The sequence below is a fragment of the Heterobasidion irregulare genome (assembly GCF_000320585.1).
Source record: "Heterobasidion irregulare TC 32-1 unplaced genomic scaffold scaffold_08, whole genome shotgun sequence".
In the NCBI taxonomy this organism is placed as follows: Eukaryota; Fungi; Basidiomycota; class Agaricomycetes; order Russulales; family Bondarzewiaceae; genus Heterobasidion; species Heterobasidion irregulare.
The window spans coordinates 1,987,474-2,005,881 of NW_009258204.1; the positions used below are offsets into that span (position 1 = coordinate 1,987,474).

General features: G+C 51.6%; 10 protein-coding genes across 10 annotated transcripts; 3 read left to right on the plus strand and 7 right to left on the minus strand.

Annotated features, from left to right (window-relative positions):
- Positions 1 to 660: 660 nt before the first annotated feature.
- HETIRDRAFT_50608 (uncharacterized protein) lies at positions 661 to 1,053 on the minus strand (the record flags this gene model as incomplete). Its single annotated transcript, XM_009550491.1, has 3 exons — positions 661 to 777; positions 836 to 945; positions 996 to 1,053. Coding segments are annotated over 3 exons (285 nt in total), but the record flags the coding sequence as incomplete, so codon positions are not given.
- A 386-nt stretch (positions 1,054 to 1,439) lies between these two features.
- On the plus strand, positions 1,440 to 2,018 carry HETIRDRAFT_428887 (uncharacterized protein; the record flags this gene model as incomplete). Its single annotated transcript, XM_009551229.1, has 4 exons — positions 1,440 to 1,479; positions 1,530 to 1,588; positions 1,643 to 1,789; positions 1,848 to 2,018. The coding sequence occupies 4 exons, from the start codon at positions 1,440 to 1,442 to the stop codon at positions 2,016 to 2,018; spliced, it is 417 nt and encodes a 138-aa protein (XP_009549524.1).
- A 2,166-nt stretch (positions 2,019 to 4,184) lies between these two features.
- HETIRDRAFT_323995 (uncharacterized protein) lies at positions 4,185 to 5,255 on the minus strand (the record flags this gene model as incomplete). Its single annotated transcript, XM_009551230.1, has 1 exon — positions 4,185 to 5,255. The coding sequence occupies one exon, from the start codon at positions 5,253 to 5,255 to the stop codon at positions 4,185 to 4,187; it is 1,071 nt and encodes a 356-aa protein (XP_009549525.1).
- Positions 5,256 to 5,901: 646 nt separating this feature from the next.
- Positions 5,902 to 6,669, minus strand: HETIRDRAFT_428889 (uncharacterized protein; the record flags this gene model as incomplete). The annotated part of the gene is made up of 2 exons (XM_009551231.1): positions 5,902 to 6,450; positions 6,514 to 6,669. 2 exons carry the CDS (start codon positions 6,667 to 6,669, stop codon positions 5,902 to 5,904), a joined length of 705 nt encoding a protein of 234 aa, XP_009549526.1.
- Positions 6,670 to 7,615: 946 nt separating this feature from the next.
- On the minus strand, positions 7,616 to 8,332 carry HETIRDRAFT_323280 (uncharacterized protein; the record flags this gene model as incomplete). The annotated part of the gene is made up of 3 exons (XM_009551232.1): positions 7,616 to 8,099; positions 8,153 to 8,229; positions 8,288 to 8,332. The coding sequence occupies 3 exons, from the start codon at positions 8,330 to 8,332 to the stop codon at positions 7,616 to 7,618; spliced, it is 606 nt and encodes a 201-aa protein (XP_009549527.1).
- A 1,662-nt stretch (positions 8,333 to 9,994) lies between these two features.
- HETIRDRAFT_387609 (uncharacterized protein) lies at positions 9,995 to 11,053 on the minus strand. Its single transcript, XM_009551233.1, has 4 exons — positions 10,983 to 11,053; positions 10,642 to 10,879; positions 10,502 to 10,566; positions 9,995 to 10,412 (listed from the first exon to the last, which is right to left on the minus strand). The coding sequence occupies exons 1-4, from the start codon at positions 11,029 to 11,031 to the stop codon at positions 10,375 to 10,377; spliced, it is 390 nt and encodes a 129-aa protein (XP_009549528.1). The 5' UTR covers positions 11,032 to 11,053; the 3' UTR covers positions 9,995 to 10,374.
- Positions 11,054 to 12,556: 1,503 nt separating this feature from the next.
- Positions 12,557 to 13,381, minus strand: HETIRDRAFT_441292 (uncharacterized protein). Its single transcript, XM_009551234.1, has one exon. The coding sequence runs from the start codon at positions 13,224 to 13,226 to the stop codon at positions 13,005 to 13,007; it is 222 nt and encodes a 73-aa protein (XP_009549529.1). The 5' UTR covers positions 13,227 to 13,381; the 3' UTR covers positions 12,557 to 13,004.
- An 890-nt stretch (positions 13,382 to 14,271) lies between these two features.
- On the plus strand, positions 14,272 to 15,377 carry HETIRDRAFT_478702 (uncharacterized protein; the record flags this gene model as incomplete). The annotated part of the gene is made up of 3 exons (XM_009551235.1): positions 14,272 to 14,385; positions 14,484 to 14,554; positions 14,617 to 15,377. The coding sequence occupies 3 exons, from the start codon at positions 14,272 to 14,274 to the stop codon at positions 14,879 to 14,881; spliced, it is 450 nt and encodes a 149-aa protein (XP_009549530.1). The 3' UTR covers positions 14,882 to 15,377.
- A 176-nt stretch (positions 15,378 to 15,553) lies between these two features.
- HETIRDRAFT_453737 (uncharacterized protein) lies at positions 15,554 to 17,020 on the minus strand (the record flags this gene model as incomplete). Its single annotated transcript, XM_009551236.1, has 4 exons — positions 15,554 to 15,697; positions 15,824 to 16,107; positions 16,252 to 16,690; positions 16,754 to 17,020. The coding sequence occupies 4 exons, from the start codon at positions 17,018 to 17,020 to the stop codon at positions 15,554 to 15,556; spliced, it is 1,134 nt and encodes a 377-aa protein (XP_009549531.1).
- Positions 17,021 to 17,604: 584 nt separating this feature from the next.
- Positions 17,605 to 18,400, plus strand: HETIRDRAFT_324255 (uncharacterized protein; the record flags this gene model as incomplete). Its single annotated transcript, XM_009551237.1, has 3 exons — positions 17,605 to 17,670; positions 17,730 to 17,978; positions 18,029 to 18,400. 3 exons carry the CDS (start codon positions 17,605 to 17,607, stop codon positions 18,398 to 18,400), a joined length of 687 nt encoding a protein of 228 aa, XP_009549532.1.
- Positions 18,401 to 18,408: the final 8 nt, after the last annotated feature.

An 18,408-nucleotide genomic window follows, 5' to 3' on the forward strand; every position in this document is an offset into this window, starting at 1 on the left:
TCTCGGATTCATATCCCATATGGGGCGAGCAAAGAAAGCAGCGCCTTGCTGTGAGCGCGCGGTTGAGCCACGGCATTGAAAAAGCTCACGACACCCCTGCGCTAGCCTGCGTACATCTCCACGTCGGATATGGCTTTGGCTTTTGACATGTGAGTCGCTCTCACCCCCGATGTTCCACTATCACCGCATATATACGTGTTCAGTCATCCCGAATCATCACATCCTCTGTATGAGTTCCCGAACCAGGTTGCTCAATGGAATGCGCAAATCTGGGTGTGTACGCTGACTTCATCGCCGCGATTTGACTCGGCTCTGTGCCTTCAATTCCTTGATGGACTCATTTCTGCGCCGAGCTAGCACCTGGATTCAGGCGGAATGAATCGACGATCTCGGCAGTCGCGATATCGAAAAAAGGATGACATTTTACAACGGAATATCACGTGAGCTCCTCGCGTCGCCCCCTAGACAGGGAACCAATCTGGAACAAAACCAGGTCCATCATAATTTCAAGATAATTTAATGGCACACTCCTTTATGACAGATGAGTCAAATGACTATGCGTGAAACTGTTTATAAAATGCAGAGATGAACTAGAGCTGGAACATAAAATAATAATGATACAAGAGTATATGAACCCAACAGCCTCCTCGACAGATACCCTCATGCACCGAAACCGTACAGCGTCCGCCCTGAGCGCTTCAAAGCATAGACGACGTCGAGTGCGGTAACGGTCTTCCGCTTGGCGTGCTCCGTGTAAGTTACTGAGTCACGGATAACCTACGATGACGGAGGAATGTCAACGAGAGCTAGAGACGGAGACATGAGATTGACGTACATTCTCAAGGAAGATTTTGAGAACACCACGCGTCTCCTCGTAGATGAGACCTGAGATACGCTTCACACCGCCACGGCGGGCGAGACGGCGAATGGCGGGCTTTGTGATACCTAGATGAGGTCGGTAAACCCATCACAACAGATAAATTCAGAATGCGCACCCTGGATGTTGTCGCGAAGGATTTTACGATGACGCTTGGCGCCACCCTTTCCGAGTCCCTAAATCGAGTCAACAATCAGAATTAAGAATGACCGACGTGTCGAACCCGAGAGGCGCACCTTTCCACCTTTTCCACGTCCAGACATGATTCAAATAAGTGTTGTTGAAGGTAAAGGGGGATGAAGTAAGAGTTTGTAGCGAAGTCAATGGAGCGGTTTGGGAAGAGGATCAACAGGCACGGTGCTTATATAGGCAATAAGTGTGGCTGTGCTTGTTGATTGAACGCGACGCGCTAACGCGTCTGTTGACTGCACGTGATCGCACTCATTCCAAAAATCATTATAAGGCTTGTGCTCGGCCCCTTCCCGGCCTACCTCTGCCCTCTCGCTCATCCATACTACTATCACCTCTTCGTCCCTTTCGCCCTTACAGACACTCATCTTCAATGGCTCGTACCAAACAGACCGCTCGCAAGTCCACCGGTGGTAAGCATCATGTTATTACTTTTCAGCTTCATTAGCCTCATCCTCCTTAGGCAAGGCACCCCGTAAGCAACTCGCAGCCAAATCGTCAGCCCGCAAGACAGCCGCAACGGTAATTAGCCTTTGGAGCGATATTCAATCTACTGTGCTCACTTCCACGTCACAGGCAACTGGTGGTGTGAAGAAGCCTCATCGTTTCCGCCCCGGAACAGTCGCCCTCCGTGAAATTCGTCGCTACCAAAAGTCGACGGAGCTCCTCATCCGCAAACTTCCCTTCCAACGTCTCGTCCGTGAAATTGCACAGGACTTTAAGGTATGTCTCCTTGTGGACTTATCTCATTGGTTGTGAGCTCATCTATGCATGCCACCAGACCGACCTGCGCTTCCAGTCCTCCGCCGTCATGGCACTTCAGGAAGCTGCCGAGGCTTACCTCGTCTCTCTCTTTGAAGACACCAACCTTGCAGCCATCCACGCAAAGCGCGTCACTATTCAGCCCAAGGATCTCGCGCTCGCTCGGCGGTTACGTGGCGAGCGTTCATAGTTCTGTCGGGTGTCGTCTATTAGATGTCCTTGGACACTGTATTCTTATTGTATTCATCATTGTCCCTATACCTGCTGTCGTCTAGCAAATCTTCAAAGTTTGCACAATAGAACCATGTTTTTGGATTCATATCGCGAATGACGCTATTCAAGATTATTCGATGCATAGTAAATACGAGCGTTCTTCGAGCATTCGCCGTCCAGTGATTTGCTGTAGATTGGCGTGCTGAGGTTCTCGTATTACTGGAGGATAATAGTGACGTGGAGACATTAAGGTCAGAGATGTTGACTATCGCCGCTCGTTCGAACATTTATGTCTGTGAGCGCAGTGGGGTCACGGAGTCGATGATAAATTTATGTCAAAGCTCGACGTAGTTAAGCGACCGTGTATCTTCGTATCGTCAGAAAACGCACCATCGGCTTTTCAAGGATGAGGAGTCCGCGGTACGCACCAGGGCTGAAACGTACAGGTCAGGAAGGGAAGCTTAGAAGTCAACGACAGAAATCGCCCTCTAACAGCGACCGAAATAGCCAAGCGCAACGATCCACGAACTCAACAATCGCGCGAGAACAGCTCCGAGTGACGTATCACCGGGGCGTCGAGTGTTTGTTTCAACCAGCAGTGGCGCACAAGCCCGAATTCTCTAGTCATCCAAAAGATTCCAGTTGAGCCAATACATGAAGCCCCAAGAATGATTCAAGCAAGACTGGCAAGCATCCCTAGCCATGACGAGATCATCATCATCTTCCGCAAGGAGAACTTCGTCATCGTCCCTTAAAAGATCAAATTATCAATTTTGAAATAGGTCGTGGCCCTAAGTCTAGATGGTATACCAACGATCCCAGTATAGCCTCGTCCGTGAAGCCCTCTACCCGTTCATCGGTGAAAGTGGCGTCAAGCGGCCTTAGATCTCTAACATCCCAGATGATGATCGCCTGATGCAGCTGCTTTAAGAGAAAAGCCGGCTACTATCCGCAAACGCAGACTAATAGGGACCAATCTGCCTGTCGTGATAAGAGGCTGAGGCAGATTGCACCGCAAACGGCTCCAAGATTCCCAGTCGTTACCGAACTGTATCGAAGGGCTCTCCTGGATCTCGGATGTAGATACCAGCGGATAGCCCGAAGATAAAGTTACAGCATTTCGCTCGTTCGGAATCGTTCGGAAGAATAGGCTAGGAGTTTCGGTATTTGTTCCTTGGTTTCGAGTGTACAAGAAGCAAGCTTGGGGAGGAGGGTTACGCTGAGCTTGGTGGAAAGAATTGCTTTACATGGTGTTGTTCTCATAAACAGTAGCGCATACCTAATGCACCAAAACCGCGATGAGCCTACGAACGATCAAGTCTAAAAAGATCAATTCAATCTCCTGTGGACACGAATAAATGAGCACGTTTCAGAGTGAGCAACCCAATACGCCAATACATACCCAGCTCTCATCGCATTGGCCCGTCACGGAGCCAACTGTCTACAAAGGGCTGCCAGCGTCAGAGTCTGCAATAGTGCGATGCAGTAAATTGCAGTGAGCATGGCTGTGCTGCCTCTGAATCTTGCTGCTAGGCTGACGAGCGCGCGAACCCCGGCACGGTGAAGGGCAGCCTCTACGACTTCGGTGGTCGCAGTGTTGTTGACAAAGACGTTGACAGTGGGAGTGGGCAGTGAGTCGGCAAAGCTCAGACACGGACAGCCGTCGGTATCTCCCACTTTGCTGACTCCGTCTAACTTCCTCTGCCCTTCTCTGCTCCCACTTTCGGTCACTGGCCATTGTGAGTCCTGGCGCGGAACGATCAGTCTCGATGTATCGCATATCGCTGATAGTATAACTCAGTGCGTTGTACCAGTGTTTTGATCGTATCTTTAAAAAGTCTCCGGTTCCAGCTTTGCTCATCTGAGCACGAGTCGTCAAACACAAAATCGGCTTTTGAGCACACTGATAGGACACCAATATGCTATGAAAGGTAAAATCAATGCATTAATTCTAAATATACTAGTATTAAAACTGAATGAATGGTTCATAGGTGTTCATAAAGGTACATATAGTTATTGGAGGCATGACACGGCGTCTGTTGGCGAAGGGCGCAGTCAGTGATAAGCAGGGGCCATCGATCAGAGCGGAAGCATGAACGCACCTTGCTGTTCATATGGTTGATCGTCAATACATACAGGTGGTTTACACAAATGCTCGCCGAGTCATATTGGTCCTCATCGGGCTGGTCATCCTATCCCTCACCTTGAACTTTCGATCTACAAAATTCCTCTCGCGTTGCCTACCCCTCCGCTCCTCTGGCGTCTGCTTCAGCTGGGTCTGGATCTCCTTTATCCCCTCTTGCTTCCTCTCATCGACTTTCTCGTTTTCCACATCTACCTTCTTGTCATCTGGCGGGATCACCGAACCCTCCTGGTCCCTCTGCTGAGTATGGACTTTCCTGGACTGTATCGTTCTCGGCAGCACAAAGGGGATCACCTTCTTGCGTCTCGGCTCCCCTTCATCGCTCCACTCTCCCTCGCCCATATTCTCGATATCGACTGCTAACTCATAAATCCACCCTCTCGCGCGGGCCGCGTTGTCCTCTTCTTCGTTCTCGCCTATTGAACACCGCCGGTTGATGATGCGTCTTTTGAACCCGCGAGGAGTAGGTGGCGAAGTCGCTGGAGCACCGGAATAAACGTTGGACATGTCCCGGAATCTCTTCTTTGTAGGGGAACCATTGGGTAAGAGGAAGGCCGAATCAGGGGTGGCTGGCGACGAGGGCACGCTCCCGTACTCCGGGTCGCTCATGGAGAGGTACTGTGCTTTACTCTCTGTGATAACCTCGTTGATTTTCACCGCCCAATCATCAAGGGTGTACAACTTGTGCAGAAGCATCTTGAAGGTGAAGGGATAGCGCTTGCTATGACGTGAACTCTTCTTTCTCTCGCGCTCGTCGCCGTCAGAGTCGGTATCAACCTTCTCCTCATCATGAGACGTGGTACCTTTTCCATGGGCGGCGGCCAGTTTCTTCAGCAGAGGTGCGAGGTCCCTCGGGACTACCTCCTCACCAACCTTTTTATCGGAAGTAGAATTCGTCTTGTGCTCTACGTCTTGCGCTTCGTCTTGTGCTATCGTGATCTTGGAGAAGAAATAGAAGAGCCTTGCAAACTCATCTTTCTTCTCTTCGTCCGTCATTGACTCGAAGTCGCGGCTTTTGAAATGCTTGGCGGGACCATTGCCTTGGGGGACTGAGAAGACGGGGGCGTCCATGCTGGTGAGAGTGGATGCGACGACCGTAGGAGGAAGGGTGCCCTAGAGGATGCTCATGCGAGTGAGGTGAGTCGGACTTGAGCGATGGGCTTTTAATGAGTTCCCAGTTGTCTTGTGGCATTGGACCAAAGGACATCACCTCGGGTGGCATTCGACGGTTCAAAGTCCGCCCCTTTGGCTACCTTAATCATAGCGTTTGTCTCAATCACTGTTCACAAACACGTTGGCACGGCACAAGGACGTGCATGTGGACAGACCTGCAGTGGTTTTGGACATGTGTATATCGCATTTTTCTGTTGAGGCCTTGCATCGTCTCGCTAATGTGGAATCTCTGTTTGACGCAGCAATATTGGCGACGGTTTGACATCTAGCTGCAGTGTCCCTATCACGGGCCGCAACTCCAACTACTATCATCCTCCGAGAGATGAAAAGGCGAAGTGGCGAGGATTTGTGTATTCACAGGCACATGTCCGTAGAACGACTACAGGCAGTCATGAATCAACCGTAAGCGACAAAAGATACATGACTCGAGGCGTGACTATCATATCTCTGCACTATAGAGTCTTGGAAATGGCCTGCGCCAGACTGCATCTTCAGCGTCTAATCATCGGCTATAATATACATGTGAAGCAGTCCATCTGATAAACTATCCACGAATTGGTGACTGTGGCTTTCTTGCCGCTTTAATCCCTCCATCGTCCTTTTTCGATATCCAGACTGTTACCCACGGGGGCCGCCGAACACTCTCAACGGACGCAGTGAACCATGATGCCCACCGGATGTTCTCCAGACGTGGCAACTGCTGTGCTATCCTGAGGGATGCGAAGAGCTCGACTTGCCGTATGCTGTGGTTGGCGGCAGCGCAGGCGCTACAAGCGGTCGATGGCTCGCCAGTCGTATGCTTTTGAGCCTCGTAGAAGCTGGGTCCTTTGCTTGTGCTGGCTGTTTTCGTCGAGGGGTTGTGGAACGCCATCCTACTTTGGCTCAGGACGTTCGAGGATTCTAGGGCGGTCGCATACTCGTCCTCAAGAGAAGCCCAGTCACTGTCGCGTGACTGTAATGCACAGTCAACGTTTATGGGATCTTGATGGTGATCCCCAAAATGCCTATCCAAGACCATGTGGTGCGATAGGAAGATACCCAAGGAAAGATGGCGCAAGTACCGAAGGCCTTTCAGAGGTCCAGCGTAATACGCCTATACCGGAGACACAGGTCAAGCAATCCATTCACCGTGTCGCTCCGTGAAACCAGTACTTACCATCAATTCCTCATAGTTTCCAAATCCGTTCCCGATGGGCGAGTGCACGATTTGACTAGCTGTGCTTTCAAGGCAGCTCGAGCAACATCCCAATTCAAGCCCGTCGCAGACTACCAGATCAAGCCTTTCGAGTTTCCTGCAGGACTCCGCTATCATAGTCAGAAGCTTCTTGGTGATATTAGGCAAACAGGTGAGTCTTAAACTAATAAGAGTGCTTGGAAGCTGTCCGGAGAGAAGAAGGGTACGAGTGCGAAGCGACGATATAGTCTCCGTATGAAAGGAAATCTCAAGAAATGTGAGGTGCATGTTCGTCAGCGTGAGTGATTTTGTGACTAGTATCAACGAGGTTGTCGTGAGGCGGCTACGCAGCATGTTGAGCAAAACATGCGCATATGGGCGCATATATGCATCATATCACATACCGTAGATGATGAGACCATTCAGACAGATGTCCAAGCCTCTCTATATCCCTGTTTCTTGTCACCGTCATGGACGAGAAATAACGCCGGAAAACGATTTGGCGCATCTTGTGCGAAGCGAGGCTAAGGTTTGCGGTGGACGAAAAGGCATGATCAGAGGACTGGAGCTGTTCCTGGACTATCCGATCGAGGATTTCCGTGGGGAGGTGACGCTGGTTTTTTGATGCAACAGCTAGTGAGTGTCCGAGACATAGAGCCGAAACATTGAAGAATACATTTTTTGTGTCATTGATTGTTCTAGACGGTAGCACGCAGGGCGAAACCAGCGCTTGGAACGAGTTACGAGAATGAATCGGCATATTGCATACGGAGAGCTGCGACAAGTGAGAAAACAGGAAATAAATCTATGCGGTATTATAGTACAACTGATTGAACGAGACTGGACGAACAAGAGACAGGAAGGAAAGAAGATGGTGTGCGAAACGCGGCCCCAATATGTGCACGTGCTAGATATCAGTGATCACGTGTGTCGCTCAAGGAGCGAGAAAAGTGCACCGGAGTGAGGCGGGTCGGTACTGACAGAAGTACAATATCCATATACAAACGAGTAAGATGCTGGAAACGGAGTGAAACCCGAAAGTGGGTTTCTGTGGTGCGAGTGGCGTGATGTATCAGTCGCGCGCTCATGCGCCAACTGAGACGTGAGAGGAAGTTTGTGCAGCAGCATATCGCTGCTTGCCCTCCTCCACACCGACATCCCCGGTGATGCCCTCTTCAATCCACGAGTCTCGAACGAACATGTCCCTGTCAGGGAACACCTCCGTGATGTCGCATTCGAAGCCGTCCATCGCCAAGATATAGCGCCGCCAGAGCTTCTGTACGTCACCCTCGGCATCTTCAAGGCCGCAGTTGAGGAGCGCGAACTCGGGGACCTTGCCTACCTTGCGGAACATCTGGCCGATCGCGAACTTCTCGTCGAGGAAGAGGCGCTCGCAGTGTGGCGTCGTGATCGTGACTGTTGAAGTGGCAACACATACGGTCTTGCGGTTGCAGACGAGATGAACCTCTCGCCTTTGTGTGAGGGGCTCTTCGAGGGAAGCGGGATGGGTTCTAGGAGATGTATGCGAGTAGATGGTCTTGATAGTGATGGTGCGAGCAAAAAATGCGCTAGATGGGCGTTTGATCAGAACCGAATAGAAACATCTGATCGACGTAAGTACCTGAGTAGTCGTTGCAAATCGCCATGGGCAGAGAGCATGATACGCTCGAGACCAGTGACCTCAACAGGCCATTGGAACTGTCAACAACAATGCTTTAGCATCAATCCGTCTGCTCTGAGATCACGAGAGGCTCACATCGACGCTAGTGGTGTTGGCCTTAAATGAATCGATGACGGCCATGGGTCAGATGTGAGGAAGGAAGCTATAGAATATGGTGGTCACAGCCAAGAATTGGTAAAGGCCTCTGGCTGGAACAGGGCGATGTAGGTTGGGTCTCCACTGATCTTGGGGGACCTTTATACATCATCGAACTGGTGAACCTTGCCACCGGTTCTCCCCTGATATGTAAACAATATCGGAGCGAGAAAATCTGGACGCTGGCAGACATGCGCTACCGACGGATCTTATCGCGTAGGGAGGCTGTTATGCAAGAGCCAGGAAGGTGGACGTGTTTGCACATCTTCGTCTTACGTCCACCCGAAGCCGCGATGCAGTATCTGTGCGCATTCATCGAATTTGGCGCGGTTGCATCGCCATCAGATCAACACCGACTAATCGACCAAAAAAATGACTAGACTGATTGGGCAAGTCAGTGATCGTTCTTAAAAGAGCCAGAGAACGACCATGCATGCATGACCGAGGTCCTCCCCTGATTGGAGATGAAAACACGATAGAAACCTAGACGATTTTGATATAGCACTCGACTTCCTCGCTTTGCTGTGGTGGCGTCTCTGCCGTGCTGCGGCTTGACTCTAGCCACTGAAGCAGCTATGATCGAATGACGTCGACAGCGATGAGCTCGGGATTTCAAGATTGCGCCCGTGGAGATTGTTAGTGCTCATAAATGCCCAAGATGGGACGCGTAGTAGCACTCGGACGGAACTACTGCTTCTTAGATACTGTCACTTATCTTCCGGCCCAAGCGCATCAGGACTCAGGATTACTACATATATGCGATAGAAAAGGTATTTTACTTGTGTGCTTAGATTCACACCCGCGGGGCTTGAGCTTCCGCAATTTGACCCTTCGCATTTTGCATTGTTGCTAATATATGGTCAAGAATTCCGCGATTTGTAGGTGGCTCACAGAGCTGAGAGTCCAAAAGCTATCATAGATACTGCTCGTCAATGATTCGCAACTTCGAGTTCTGGAGATCCGGCGATAAGTAACTTACTGTGATTGTGAGCGTCAGAAGACCTCTTCCCGTGCGTAGCTCTATTCGGCATAAGTGAAAGAGATAGAGTCCACGATTGCTCGTGGCGCAGGACAAACGCTACGCTATAACGTGACGTATCGCAGCCAATAAGCAAATATGGCAGCCAATGAGCATATATGAGCGCTATTAATTCAGATGATAACGTACCGACTCGTACGGAATCACCGAGACCACTTCATGTCCATCAAAAACTCAATATTCTTGTTACATAGTCGGACTCCGAGTCTCACGGTGCCGTAGGTGTCGGGGGAGATGTCCGGCAGAAATCAAATATCTGAATGCAGACAATGAGCGGACGATGCTCATGCATTGGAGAGACACGACGAAAACATCAGACTCACCATGACCGAAGTCTCGACCACACAAACTTTGGCGTTCATTGTATTAGACGATGACGTGGGGGGCAAAGGGGAAAATTGCGAAGGTGCCATAATGCATACCGGCATTGGCTCAGAGATCGTCCGATTAGAGACGCCTCTGCAGGCGTTCAAGTACAGCGCCAATCAGAAGGTCGTTCTGGCAGACGCTAACAAGCTTCCACCCCGATTTTCCAACACGCGCGCGCTAATATAAGTGAAGCTCGCGTCATGTCGGAACCTGCGAACGTACCCAAAAGACACATTGATATCATGGGATTTACCAGAGTAGTTGTACATTGATCCAGTCATGACGCGATATAAAGGGACTAAAAAGCGAGTAGGAGACGGAGAGACAAGGTGAGGGAGAGACGATTGCGAGATGAGTGGAGCAGTGAGATCTGATGAGGGAAATATGTGCAGGATGTCCAAAGCAAGATGAATGAGCGATCAGACAGGAAGATGGGTCAGACGAGAGAAGCCAACCAAGCCCCGACAATAAAACATGTACATGGATACTTTCGGTACTAGATAGCGGGAGCATCGTTGATACACGTGTGAATGACGTTGAAAACGTCGAGATTAACGCCCAAAGTGAGCCACGATGGGCTAGGGCGAACACGGCAGTGCCCCTGGGTTGATGAATGGGATCACAGCCGAGTGACAGCCTTCGCGTCGAGCGGCATGCCTGAAATAGAATACATAAAGGAAACCCAACGATCAGGATCACCATTGAATGCGCGCATATTACAGGCGATAGTTGTTGTGCGTTCTCACCGGATGGGTCTATGCCATTCTGCGCAAGGATTCGATTGTGACGGATGAGCCGCGCCTGGTCGAATCTAGAGTGATAATGGACGATGTTCGAAGTGTACGTCAGTAAGTACGCACTTGGATAACAAGACAACGTCGCTCACTGCACGCCTTCTCGTCTCATGATCTCCATGATTTCTCTTGTCCCCTGTTCGTCTAACCCCATCCTCGTATCCCCCTCCCTAATATTGTCCGACTCGACGTCAAATGTAGAGCTCGACATCCCTGCGGCAGCCTGGTCTGCGAAAGTTGAAAGAGGGGCATAGTTGTTTGAAGAGGGATGCGAGAGGAAGGAGCGCAAGCGCTGCGGAAAAGGAAGAGTAGAGCGGTAACGGTACAACACTACGTGGTCATGTATGAATTGCATAAAAATAGGGGAAATGAAGGAAGAACTGGGGGTGAGTGTCTCCTGCCAACAGCCGAGGAAAAGAGAGGAAACACGCACGCATTACCAGCAATGCTGTAAGTGCTAGAAGAGAAAGGTAGAACAACATTCTGTGGACAGCGCGGTTTGTCAGTACAAGTGATTCTCGATTCGGGCGTTCGGCGGTCGCTAGGAGCGCCGTGCGGCGTCACGGCGGTGGCGGGCCGTGCGAAGTGGCGGGAGCTGCGGCTGGAATGCTCTTAATCGCCTACGACGATGTCGACAGCGGTGGAGATGTTTGCGCTCTGATCTGTAGGTGAGCACGGAAATTTCCATACTTGCATGGCAATGGCTCACCGCCTTACGCCAGAGCGGTGCTGATGTCGGGTTGCTGATCATCTTGTCTTTGATTTCACAGACACGAAGCAAATGCCCGAACTCCAATCTCTCACAGGACCGTGAATATGCTCATAACCGTTTGCCCCCTTAGAGAATAAATATGATCGACATTTGTTATCCGATTATCCTGGAACGGTAAGCTCGACATTGGCATGTCTTTTGATTGAGAGAGTCCATACTGTCCCATAGGGGAATGGCATCTTCATCCCGCATGGTATTCTTTTTCATCTGTTATAGCCCGGGGGGACAACCCCAGTTTGCGCCGCCGTTGCGGCTTCCTCGTAGGCACTCACACTTCCCATCCCATATGTCGAGACCCACTCACATACCGACGTAAGTGTCGAGTCGTACCTCAACCATCCACCCTTCTACCTCCACTCGCGCTTCGCAAGGAGGACACGAGCCAACTTCGTCGCCAATCTCTTCGAGAAAACACGTTGTACCACTAATGTACCATAGTGCCTTTTCTATTGTAATCCCCGGATAGCAACTACATCTGTCACAGACTCTGACCATCTTCAGGCGCTACTGTCTACGCTCTAGGGAATTTTCACTGCTTGTTGGCTATCGGCGGAGTTGACTTGATTCTTAGTTGTCGAATCGGCATCACATTCTGGCAGGGCCTGGCACACCTCCTTACCAATAGGCGTGTTGGATCGGAATTGGGCCCACCTTGACGACTACAGCTTGCCCCGCTCGGCGCGTCTGTGATTGCGCGGCTATGCACAGGTTCAGAATCCTCTTTGCTCTACTGGGTCTCATGGGAACGTTATATGGAAACATTCATACACAAAACCACGCTTCCCTTCACCGATCACCTCTCAGGTTTAGCCTTCATTCACAAACCACATAAGTTTCGCCGGGGCAGAGAGTGAGTGTGTCCCAACTCGTCGATCAAGAACAAGTAGGTGATGTGCCTATTCCGTTGTTTTACTGTCTAAATCCTTTCGAAAGCATCACCAGTCACCTATCGAACTCTTTGTTGTAGATACGTCACCATGCAGGAAGTTTACTTGTATCCATCATCTCTTTGTTCTTCTCTTTTATGTGCGTTTCGAATGAAGTCTTGGTTGTCGTGTAGCCTCGCATGCATGCTCAACGTGTCTGAACGAAGGCAACAGCCTGCAAGGCGGCAAGCGTGAAACAAAAACCACTGACCGCCAGACTGACCCGCCAGTTGGCCATCGGCATCCGCCGCCCTGCCGACCTGTGCGTTGCTGCTCCGAAATTGCTATACCAGAGCAAGCATCCAACAACGCTCAGGTTGTTTGCCCCTACACACTACCCCTCTTCCAAGATTCAGATTCAGAACCCTATTGCTTATATTTGCAGCCAGACATGCCTGTCGCGAAATCAAAGCTAGCACTACAGGAAGAACTCCAGGTCCGTTTCTAACTGTCTTTAATTTTTTGATCAACTTCAGGTTGAGCTCCTCACCTACCACCCGCATTCCAACATGTTCTCTCGCACTGTGCGATGAATTTAGGAGGAGTTTTGTGCGCTTGATACTTCACTCATCGCTGCGTTTATCGCTGACCTCGGTTCGGACCCGCCGTCCAAACGCGAGATCGACGATCTACGCCTCAGCCTCGCTCTCCTCGCTGCCGATGCCGAACAGCAGGCTGAAGAGGAGGATTTTTGTTTGAACGAGGCATTCACAGATATACGAATCACGGACGACAGTGTTAGAAGCAGCAGTGGCCCTTACGACGCGTCCAGCTCAGGGGCCACCTCTACCTCTGCGACGACATCTCCGACCTCAAATTCACCGAAATCGGAGTCATCCAGTGTCGCATCCTTCACGTCTCCTCTCGGATTCCTGCAAGCTGCGTTTCCGCGTATACCTCGGCACCGTCTGCAAGCTGCTCTAAACGAAGCCGGATACACTTTCGATAATGTCGAGGACATCGACATCGTGACCGTCATCGAGGGGCTACTTAGCAAGGAATATGTCAAGGATTTGGAGGAGAGGGGGTTAGACGCACTGGACGATTATCTGGACGATCTGTCGCCTCGGACAAACGAGCGTCAGAGCTGGGAGACGGTGCAGAGCAAAAAAGCAGCGAAGAAGAAAAGAAAGGGGAAAACGATCGCGCTTAACGATGTTCGCCAGCAGCATCATGTCCGCCCAGACATTTCTCGAAAGAACGGCGGACCGATGGCTCCAAGCCTCCCGCCGCCCGATCCATGGACCCAAGTATCCTCCCTGTCTTCTCACCTCTCGAGCCTCGTCCCCTCGCACCCGCCTTCATTCTTTCAATCGTTCTTTCACTCCCCCGAATCCGCCACACCTGCTACAGCTATCCGTGCTGCCCTTACCTCGATTGCGGGTGCCGATGACGACATCATCCCTGAGAACGCGCTCCTCCTCTTCAACATGCATGATTTCCTGCGCCTTTCCCCAGACTACGATCTCCTCGACGCCGAAGCACGCGACCGGCTCCTATCTGATGCCGCGCTTTGCCTCCGCGCAACGCAAGCCCAGCCCGACGAAGCGATGGAGCTCACGTGGTTCCTCCGTGACCTCGATACCGACGCCGAAGCAGAATGGGCGATGGGGCCCTACCACAGCGCCATCCCCCTTCCAACGATACCCCCGTCCAAACACGTTCAGAAGCTCCCCTCGGGTCCTCCGAGCGCAAAGCGCCCCGCGCCGGCATCCCGAGCGCACAGACCCATGATGAGTATCGAGACATCTTCCTTGGAACCACCCCCGCGTCCGGCGCAGTCTAACGCATGGAATACCGTTCCGGAAAAGAAGCCGCTTCCAGGCCTCCACCCCCTTGTTGCCTCCATACCCGCGTACAACCCACTCAACGGTGTCTCCGCCAAAGCCCGCGCCAAAGCCCGCGCTCAAATAGCCATGCCGGGTGACGTTGGCAGCATGCGCGCCGGCGCAAGGGAGGTAGCGATAGTGTTGGGCGCGCTGGGCGGTGTAGATGGCAAAGAGGCGCAAAAACAGAAGCGGCGCATGGAGGAGCTGCGTGTGCGCCGCGCCGAGGCGATTCTCTCGGCGGGGCGGGCTTGGCAGAAGGGCAATACAAAGAATAAGGGAGGCGAGGTAGCTATGTTCTACGCAGAACAGGTGCGTTTACTCTTTGATTCTCTAGTGTCTTTGTCGCCGATCTCGGAATGTTCGCTTGAATTCATTTCTAAATTTACCTTCTTTTTGCGTGCCTCTAGGCAAGGGAATTGCAGGAGCAGGTGAGGAAGGAGGCATTAGTAGCTGCGAGGAGCAGGGTCGAAGCCAAAACGTTCGTTCATCTGTTCTAAGTTACAAAACGGACATGTTCTGACTTTAATTTGTCTCGCGCAGTGTGACAACCGCAGTGGGGACCACGGTCGACCTGCACGGCACGACGGTCGCCGAAGCTATCACAATCGCCAAGGAGGTACTCACAGAACACGGCGCTACGTCGGCACAGCCGATAAAGTTTATTACGGGACGGGGGAACCACTCCGTCAACCGCGTTGGCGTGCTTGCACCAGCGATCAAGATGGCCTTGCTCGAGGACGGGTGGAACGTTTCCACGTTCGACGCAGGCATCGTGGTGAGAGGGCGTGCGTTTGGCCGGCCTTAGTCCTCCTATCTTCTCGTCTCTTTGCGACTTCCCGACGACGCCAACGACATCATGCACGTTTTCCATCTCATTTTGTCCCAGGAACATCACACATCATTGTTCCTTACTGCCCACGCTTCATCAAGCTCATCAGCTTCCTTTGCTTTCGCCACGAAATTGCCTCACCTCACCCTCGCTCTTCTGCTTATCTCCGGCTGCGATGTCCTCCATCATCTTTCCTCGTATCTAAATTAGCTATCGCTTTTCGTTTGGACGTATACCTGTACGTTGCATCGTCCTTGTCTCGCTCAGTCTCTATGTTGTGCCACCACCAGATGTAGCCATTGCATTCACGATCTATACCCTGTCGCGCCCTCTCTTCTCTACAGTATATTATTCGGATCGCCTGCCAGTGGTCATTCAGTGATTATTACTTTGGCTCGTCGCGCTGCTTGACATCATATTGATCGCAATCATATCGCCAGCTATACTTGGTATGTTCGCTCTGTCTCCGCTTTCATTTCAGACTGCAGTCAAGACTCCAATGTCGGGTGTTGTCAATTTGTTCGAATGCGACGAAGCCGACATGCTACAGTCAACATTACGTGCATCGATAGAGACCGACAGTAATAGATGTATCGTAACGGAAGGGCGGAGAGCAAAGAAGCCTCTTATGTTTACATACACACATATTTATGCGATGCCGGCGATCTGGGGTTCTTCCTTGGTGAATGGATAGTCGGTGTAGCCAATCGGGCTATTCCTCGGGTGATAGAAAGTCTCGCGGTGGTATGGCGTCAGAGGAAGGTCCTTTCTCAACCGCAGCGGGAGGTCAGGCTACATTGCGAAAATCAGACGACAACAAGAATCAGCTGAGGTTCTTCCAGTCCTCTCCGTATGGCCGCGGCGCGTCCAGCAGTCCGCATCGCAGAACACTAGCAGAACAAGTGTGTATGTACTCACGTTCGCGAGGAAATGCCTGCCAAATACGATCAGGCCGCCCTTCTCTTCGGCCACCTTGATGGCGCTGCTTCGATTGTACCCCCCGGCAGTGAGGTACGGTCTGGGGCCCCACAAGGCCCGAAAGATGTCGTTCGATTCTAGATCGTGTGGGTGCCCTACGTGGCTATCTCCGTCACCCGAGATACGGGGCTCGACGAGGTGCACGTAGCCAAACTCGGGGTGTCGGTCGCGAATCGCGGTGATCAGATGAGAGAATGTGGGGATGGGATCCGCCATGCGCATATCTAGGTTCCGGACAGTAGAGTACATGATCCGAGCCGAGTTGCTTCTGATCAGCACGAGCATGCGCATGAGACGACACGGTATTGGCGAAGAAAAGCGGTTGCTCTCTCCGCGTGTGTGTCAGGCGATTTACAGTATGTACACACCTTGGAAGGGGGCCCATGGGCTGAAACGGATGCCGACGACCTTTTCGCCCACTGCTTTTGCAACGGCGTCGACGACCTCGAGCGAGAATCTAGCCCTGTTCTCGATTGACCCTCCGTACTCGTCCGTCCGGTTATTCGCCGTGTCCTGTAAAAATTGATCGGGAAGGTACCCGTTCCCGTTGTGAATCTCGACACCGTCGAAGCCTGCTCTATGGACAGCGTTGGACGCGGCCGTCGCGTACAGCTGGACGTATTCCTTGACCTCTGCGATCGTCAACGGCCGTGGGGGGTACGGGGCGCCGGTCATCTGGATGTTGCCAGAGGACACGTATGGGAAAGAGGGGTCCTCTTCGGCGAGGATCGTGGGGTCCGCTGCACGTCCGAGGGCCCAGAGTTGAAGGTATATGAACGAGCCCTTGACATGAACTGCGTCCGTGACCTGTTGAAACATTGCGTCCCGTTTGCTCCAGTAAAAGAAAAAGAAAAAAAAATCTCCACCAACCTTCTTCCAAGCTTCGACTTGCTCGTCTGACCAGATGCCAGGGACGTTCGTGTTTCCACCTGCCTGAGGGGCGATAAATGTGGCCTCTGTAATGAGCAGCGTGCCTGGGACGCTCGCACGCTGAGAGTAGTAATCCACGGCGTAGTCACCATGTACATGCTCTGCGTTGGCGCGACAACGCGTGAGCGGGGCCAATACAATTCGGTGTTGGAGGTTGATGTTTCCAACACGGATTGGATGGAAGAGTTTGGGGTCGGCGGAAGACATGTCTCGCGATAGGGACGTTGGAGTAGAGCCTTCAATATATACGTCCTGCCTTATGGAAGATTGGAGTTGAATACCGCTTGAGGCAGTCAAGTGCTATGTTGGGCGTCGATGAATGCGTTCGTTATGATGATGGCAACGTTGCCCCCTCTCAGAGCAGATACTGCAATCAGCTCAGCTGAAAAGGTGATTTACATGACGTATGGATAAGTCTGTCATGGGAAAGGGTTTGCGGGATATTCAGGTTGGAGCAAACACTTACCCTTTGACTAGGGCCATGATGCTAATGTTCAGCCGTACATGACGCGGCGGTGACATCCGAACCTTAGATATTGTATTGGCGAAGACCTGAATAGATCAAGTGACATAGAGTGCGACCCATTATGGTTTCTGAATCTGCAAAAAGGAAGGCAATAAGCACCCACAGTCCCACACGCCTTGAGGTGGTTCAGACGCAAGAGCGCTTCAATCAATTAACGATTAATGATTATACCACGTGATGCACCCAATCTGTCGTTTTGCGCCCAAGCAACTCAACCTGCACCGCACGCCGTCATTCCTGTGAACGTTACAATGCCCTCGATATCATGGTAGAAGCTGACTCTGATCACAGCGACTCTGGGGATGATGGGGCCTATGTCGAACATCGCAGTGTACGAGAATTGTCGCGTCGCTCATCCTCACTGAGTTGATTGGAGATTCCCTTTTTCAGAGACGCACGATGAGAAGCAAGCGCAGGAAAACTGCTCTGAGGCTCACAGTCAAAAAGGAACTTTCACCATCGCCTACATCGTCGTCGCCATTCACACTGTCCATTCAGCCGCTCCAGGATGCGCTCACGTCGCGCTACGCCGCCGAAGAGGCAATGGATTCGTCTTTCGACGAGATTATAGGCCCCCTGTTGTCAGACTATATGCGGGTAAAAACAGAGATAGAGACAAGGAGCGAAAGAGATGAATATGTGGGCCTGTGATTCAACCTTTATGATCAGGGCCCTGAAAGAGATTTCAGGGGAGGCCGATCCTACTGTTGTCTCCTCAGGACGAGGAGACGTTCATCGAGCGCCTGGAAAAGAGACGAGTCTCGTCAGAGTATGGTTTAGACACAAATGACGCTCTCATTCTTCGTAAACTCAAGCTCCAACGTGTCAGACACTCCTTCTCCTACTGTCGTCTCATTATTCATCATGTCTTATTGCTTTGCAGATCCGTCGCACCCATGGACTCGTACACCCTGTCCTCCGTCCGCCACTCCCATCCACACTCACCGCACTACCTCCTGCCTACCGTGCGCCAACAGCCAATCCACAGACCCTCAACGCCCTCTACGCCATCAGAACTACTCCTTTCGAGTTTTCCTTCCTTTCACGTCTGCACGGTGTGAGCCTCTCA